Here is a 7194-nt window from a genome sequence, read left to right as displayed (position 1 = left end):
AGACATAAACAAGTTTTTAGTTGTTTGCAAGCATCACATGCTTATGACTTTCTCCTTGTTATTTTCATTGATCGGCTAGGTTAACATATGTCATCCATTAAGTATCGTACTACTATTAGATATAGCCTTAGGGTTCACTTATTTTCCATGGATGAAGTTTGCCCCATTTGTCGTATGGCGTGCTTAGATACTTTTGGAAAACACACAACTTACAGTATGAAGCTTTCAGGCTTCAAATACTGACATGAATTTGATTTATTATCGGTGGGCGAGAGTATCTGTGAAGAAAGAGGTGTCTGTGAATTTTTTGACCGACCCACAAGAGAAAAAATTTATACTCAGACTCGCAAATGTTCTAGTGTACAGATGATTAAGAGAAAAAAATGCATCTATTAACTTGACTAGAGTTTCCCCACTTGTGAGGCATATGAGTAAATGTTTTACTATGCGACAAACATCTTTCAAAGTTTCTTCAAGTAAAGTAGTCTAACATGAAAAATTGTATTTTGACAATCAACATTCTTTTATACTATATTTGACACTTTTGACTTCCTAACATTAAAGAGTGAATATTTTTTTAAAAAATTCAGAAACTCATGTATATGGACATTATACTTAAAAGAAGTTTGGTTTTATAATCGAAAAAGGAAAAGTTACACTTCTTATTGCCTAGTAGCTGTCAATTCCTATATAATTCTTATTAATTCCTATATTATTCTAGTGATAAAAGTAAATAAATTTTAGGGCTAAATACCTTTTACCCTGCAATATGAGTGTGTTTTGATTTGCCTCCCTTTAAATTTTTTCGCAACCCTCACCAAATAAAAATTTCATCAAATTTGACCTTGGATCAAGATTTCAACAGAATATGTATACGTGGCAAGCGAGGTGACATTTTTTTTTAATTTCCACGTGGAAATTCGCTTTTTTTTTTAATTTTTTTTCAAGCGAGGTGACACTTTAGGTTTCAAAAATAATTAATTTTTTTTATATATACTTTTTAAGTTGTTTTTTTTTAAATTTTTCCATGAATTAAGATCCACATGCAGGAACATGTAAACATTAGATTTTATAAAAATGTAATAAGAAAAGAAAAAAAGTTTAATGTAATTATTTAATTATATATACATAGTTACAGTAATATAATTATACAGTATATGTTATACATAATTATAATTAGTTACATAGTTACAATATAATTAGTTACAATATAATTATACATTATATATTATACATAATTATAATTAGTTATATAATTACATATTTTTTTATATGATTAAAAAAATAACGTTAATATATAATTTAATAAAAATAATTTAATAACATTAATATATTAATTATGTTTTAAATAAATTTGTTAAATAAAATTAATGTTAAATAGAAAAATTTATGAACTATAAATATTATTTCATATTCAAATAAATTTATAAAATAAATAATTTAGAAAATAACAGTAAATAAATAGATATTTTAAATAATAGCAGTAAACAAATAAATAATTTATGAAATTATGCATATATAAAAATAGCAGTAAACAAATAAAATATTATAAAATAGTTTATGAAATATAGAATGCAATATATAATTTATACTCTTTGTTCAAAAACTAAAGAAACAAAATTTGTTTAGTCTAATGGTAGCGCCTCTTCTCTTTAATGTAAAGGACATGAGTTTAAGTCTCATTATGTGCAAAATTTTAGAATAATTAAATTATTAATTTTTCAAATATTAAAATAATACTCACTCTGTTCCTTTTTAAGTGTCATTTTAGCATAAAGCTCATCAACCAAGATAGTAGATTGTTAGAGTTATTTTTTCTATTATACCCTTATTTATTTTTCTCTTTCCAAATAAATTCAATCATACACTCTCTTTTTTCCATAATTAATTAAAAAAAATGAGGTAGAGTTATTGAGAAAATAAGGGTATAATTGACAAATTATAACATTAAATCATAAAACGACACTTAAATAGGAACAACAAAAATTCTTCTAAAATCACACTTAAAAAGGAACGGAGGGAGTAATTAATAGCATGTTAATGTGACATTTAAAATCACCCATAAATAAATTAAAAAATTTTAAAAAAATCAATCGGACTAAAAAAAATTAAAATCTAAAATATCATTTTAAAGGTCAAATTTGGGTCCAATGTTTTTTTTTAATAATAGGCAAAGGGCCGATACACAAAACAACAAAATAACGGGAAAAACGCCTTAAAAAGGCGATGATAAAGGCACATTATACCAATCGTAATAACTACTGCAATAATACATACTTTGTTTCAAAAAGGTTAAATTTGGGTCCAATGCCTCTTTTAAAACACCACGATAATACATGACACTCTTCACTTGTTCTAGAGAGAAGGAGGTCTCTCTCTCTCTCTCTCTCTCTCTCTCTCTCTCTCTCTGTCTCTAAGAACTCAAAGTGTGTGTTTCCACTCTTTCCCCTAGGGTTTGTGGTGGCTGCTTTCTCCAGATCCTTCTGGCTATCTTCTTCACTTCGTATGACTATTCACAGTTTTCTATCCTCGGTGTTTGAAGGCTACGGCGGTGAGTTTCGGTTGCTGACACCATGGCAACTCTCTCCCAACTCTTTCTTCCTCCAACCTCCACCAAGTTTGTCCTCTTCTACACCATCAACCACCAAAAGTTTGCAATTTCAGAATCAGCCCCGTCACACCGTGGTCCAAGGTGTTTCGTTCATGGAAAGCGGCCTCCACCAAAGCCTCCACCACCGGTAGTATTGGATCTCCTGATTTCATGTGTGTTTTTTCCTGTTTTGTGTTCTATTATTATGTTTTTGTTGTTGTGGTTGTTATTGTCCCTTGTTTGGTTTGTACCAGTGTGGTTTTTGTTCTTAGATTTAGGTTGCAGTAAGTTAGTGTTCAAGGTGTTTGTGGTTTTGCCTCAAAGAAGCTTGGATGTAGGAGTTTTGCTTTTGGGGAAGATTTTGTTTAGGAATGGTGCAAACCAACCTCATCCTTTCGGTCAACATTTGATTCCACCACAAATCATGAGTTTTTTCAAGATTGGAAGCCCGTATAATCGATTTGCACGTGATAAAGCTAAAGATATGATCCTTAATTGGATAGATTCAAAGATTGTGGCTCCACAACTCATTTGGCGGAAGAACTTTGCTTGGTTGCTTGGATCTGGATTTTGGATTGGTACCTCTCCCTTAATTTCTAATCTCTTAAAGGTGTTTGAAGTCCATAGCTTATTTGGTTTAATTATTAGTATTAGTGTTATCTTGTGGTTGGGGAATGTCCTAACACAATTTCTTTATCTATGGTTGTATTATCCTTTCTTTATCTATAAAAAAAGAAACACCACGATAATACATACTTTGTTTCCAAAAAGACTAAGTTCAAACTCTCTCCAAATATAATTGTAAATTAAATAATTATTAGTGTTAATTATTTATTAATATATAATTTTCCCTTCATACTTTTAAGGGTTAATAATTCTTGTGGTCCCTGTAATATTGAAAGAGTCTGGTTTTAGTCCCTGTAATATTATAAGTTTAGATTACATCCTTGTAATATAATATTATTTACTTTTAATCCCTCATTAAACATTTTCTCATTTAAATTAGCTGATTTGACATGATGATGTGGCATTACCTATTGTTTTGATAACAAGTGGAAAATTATATTTAATTTTTTTTATTTGTGACCAATCTTTCTTTAACGATATACAATATATCTTTTTTTTCATTTGTTGAGAATATCAAAATCCCTAAATTGAAGAGCTAGTTCCGCGACGACTGAGTACCATTTGCTGGTAAAATCGTGGTTTTTTCATCACTATTTCTTCTTTCACTTCGTTTTCTACTCCCTTCAATCTCATTTTCGTTATTGTTTATACCAGATTTCGTCTTTATTAGGTTTCTCCTTTGGATATGGATTTGTTTCTCTTTCAATTTATCAAACTCCTTTTGATCTTAAATTTTGCTAAATTTCATGTATGATTTGTTTTGTATATGCAGAAAAATGAGGCTTATGGTTTGTTTATTTGGGAAGAGAAATTACTCATTGTTAATGAAAGAAAATCAACTCACGATGATTGCAACATGTGAAGTGAAGAAGCTTATTTTGAAGAAATTTGGGACTATATTTGGAAAAGAATATATGGGTCAAAGAAGATTAACAAAATAAAGAAGTTGACAAGTGAAAATAATTTGGGAATGATTTTGGAAAAAAAGAAATGGGTCAGAGATTGAAGAAATTTGGGATTATTTTTAGTGTAGTTTACAAGCCAATGTAACTTGTTACTTATTCAATGAATATTATGAATTCTTTTCAATCCAATTTAAGTTGTTGACACTGCTTATGCTTATTCCTTCATTCCTAAATCACATTGTATATGCAGTGATACAATGATTAATACTGTAACTGATGTATAAAAATGAAGGCACCAATGTGTAAAAATTATGCAATGTGAGTGTAAAAATTCTGCAACTAATGTGTAAAAATTCTGCATTGTATGCATAAAAATTATGCAATGTGAGTGTAAAAATTCTGCAATAGTGTAAAAATTCTGCATTGTATGCATAAAAATTCTGCAATGTGAGTGTAAAAATTCTGTAATAATGTAAAAATTCTGCAATGTGAGTGTAAAAATTCTGCAATAGTGTAAAAATTCTGCAATGTGAGTGTAAAAATTCTGCAACTAATGCATAAAAATTCTGCATTGTATGCATAAAAATTCTGCAATGTGAGTGTAAAAATTCTGCAATAATGTAAAAATTCTGCAACTAATGTGTAAAAATTCAGCAACTAATGTATGTGAAAATGATTTATATTGGATTTGTTATGCACTGTTACTAGAAAATACTTGTTTTCATTACAATTCTAATTTTTAAGACTTGTTGTCATAGACTAATAAGACTTATACCAAAACATTTATATATTGATACTAATTTATAACATAACTTTTCAAGAAGTATATGTTGGTCTTATTATTTTTCCATTACAATTCCAAATATAATTACTACAGTTCCAAAAAAATGTGTCCTTTCCATAATATATTCAATTCTAAAATATAGAGCAAATATCCATGTCTAAAATACATAACAACAATTCTAGTTCTTATTCCAATTCTAAAACAATTTCAAAACAAATGAGCATTAATTCCAACAATTCCAAAACATAAAGTAATCTCTAATCTCTAAATTTCAGCAACTATATGAGCAGCAGTCGATTCTGTTTCTGTTATAATTTCTCCTCTACTTTCAGCAGCTAAGTGGGCAGCCATAAATTCATTTTCAGCTGCAATTTCTTCTTAAATATCAGTAACAACTTCTTCTTCAATTACAGCAGTAACGTGAGCAACTACAGGTTCAGTTTCAGCAACAGTTTCACCTTCCATGTCAGATTTTTGTTGTTTATTTGTTAGCTTTCTCTGTATAAACAAAATGTATAATATTTATTAGTTTTCAATAAATCCATATATTGAACATTGAAATACATAACAAACAATTTTACCTTTCGTATCAAAGCATCTTGGTTATTTTTGGCACTTTTACACTTTCTTGAATTGTGACCAAATTTATCACAATTGGTGCACCTATAAGCAACACCGGGCCTCCTCATCCTTGCACCACCCTCATCATGTTCTCTAAATCTTAGTTTCTTAGGCCTACCGGGACCTTTCTTATAGGATGGTGGTAGCATTTCGTCAGCCTCAACATTAGGCCACATATCCATACCATTTATAGGGCTTACACTAAAGCTATAACAAAGCTTATAAGCCTCCCTCTTATAGTAGTTATCTACATAAGATTCTGGTGATTTTTTCTCGTAACTCATTGCAGCCACAACATGCCTACAAGGAATTCCAACTAGGTCCCAAAAACAACAAGTACATGTCTTTTTGGCAAGATCAACAATGAATTGATGTCCATTGTAAGCGTGGTTGATTTGCCAACATTGCTCTCCACTCTAAGTTGGAACCCATTGACCACTTAAAAGAACTTCATGGTCCAACCTCTTCCTAGGGATAGGCATCACATTGTGTTGCCACTTATCAAGCTTAGAGACACTAATTGCCATCCTGTTCATTAAATAGTTTCTAATCCACTCACACATTGTTAGAATTGGCTTATCCCTAGCAACTAGTATTGTGCTATTAAATGACTCACTTATATTATTCATCAAGACATCACATTTTGGATAAAAGCTAAATGCATGCTTACACCATCCTCTAGTAGGCACACCCATCAACCACTCCCAAGCTTTTTGGTCCAGCTGCTTCAATTCACTCATTTTCTTTTCCCAAGCTTTATAATATGTTGCCTTTGCTGCCCCCATCATAAGGTCTCTAATTAAGGTTCCTCCACCAAACTTCTTCTTAAAGTTTGCATATAGGTGTCTAAGACATACCCTATGCTCAATTCTGTCAAACATCTCCTCAACCACGGGAATTAGTCCCTGTATACATTAAATAATTGGCTTAGACTATCATTACATTTATACAAACAATAAACAAAAAATGATATGAGTTTTTACCTTTTGTTGATCTGAAATGAAAACATATCTTCTATCTTGGCCAATGTCTTCAAGTAGTAATTGGAGAAATCATCTCCACGAATCTTTTGTTTCTGTTTCAACAACTCCAAAAGCTAATGGAAAGTATTGATCATTAGGGTCCCTTCCTACTGCAACTAAAAGTTGTCCCCCATACTTTGTCTTAAGGTGACAACCATCCACCCCTATAAAAGGCCTACATGCCATTGAGAACCCTTTTTTACATCCATCAAAACAAAAGTAAAATTTTCCAAACCGAGGTTGGAGGGTAGGGCTTGGTCTCTCCACATTTATCTTACAGGTATTCCCAACACTAACTCTCCTGAGCTCAGCAGCATAGCTCCATAACATAGCATATTGTCTAGCTGCATCTCCTTCAATTATCTGCTCTGCAATTTCTTTTGCCTTCCAAGCTTTTCCTTTAGTAATGCCAACAGAGTGGTTCCTTCTCATGTCACTCATGATTTCAGACACTCTCACCTTTTCAACTGAATGAAGTTTCTCAACCACAGCCTTAGCCACCCACTGCGAATTTGCAGATTTGTTATTTAACACCCTAGCACATGTATGCGTACCCACCCAAGTCTTCAATTGATAAGTGTGCCTGTCACCAACTTTACTCACATGGGCTAAAAAACCACATTTGCTCCTACACTCCACCCTAAC

At 31.3% G+C, this 7194-nt stretch overlaps 1 protein-coding gene across 1 annotated transcript; it reads right to left on the bottom strand.

Annotated features, from left to right (window-relative positions):
- Positions 1 to 5284: 5284 nt before the first annotated feature.
- LOC131658471 (uncharacterized) lies at positions 5285 to 6312 on the bottom strand. The gene is made up of 3 exons (XM_058927760.1): positions 5990 to 6312; positions 5488 to 5827; positions 5285 to 5404 (listed from the first exon to the last, which is right to left on the bottom strand). Exons 1-3 carry the CDS (start codon positions 6310 to 6312, stop codon positions 5285 to 5287), a joined length of 783 nt encoding a protein of 260 aa, XP_058783743.1.
- Between the last annotated feature and the right edge of the window lie 882 nt (positions 6313 to 7194).

This window comes from Vicia villosa, linkage group LG3 (assembly GCF_029867415.1).
Source record: "Vicia villosa cultivar HV-30 ecotype Madison, WI linkage group LG3, Vvil1.0, whole genome shotgun sequence".
In the NCBI taxonomy this organism is placed as follows: domain Eukaryota; kingdom Viridiplantae; phylum Streptophyta; class Magnoliopsida; order Fabales; family Fabaceae; genus Vicia; species Vicia villosa.
This window is presented reverse-complemented; position numbering and strand designations above follow the sequence as displayed.

Bases quoted from the DNA above. Each gene is read 5' to 3' on its own strand.
- LOC131658471 (XM_058927760.1), bottom strand. From the start codon at position 6,312: ATGGGGGCAGCAAAGGCAACATATTATAAAGCTTGGGAAAAGAAAATG. The intron at 5,828-5,989 runs GTTGGACCATGA...AATTCCTTGTAG, and splicing joins ATGCCTATCCCTAGGAAGAG to GCATGTTGTGGCTGCAATGA. The intron at 5,405-5,487 runs GTAAAATTGTTT...TTGTTTATACAG, and splicing joins AAGATGCTTTGATACGAAAG to AGAAAGCTAACAAATAAACA.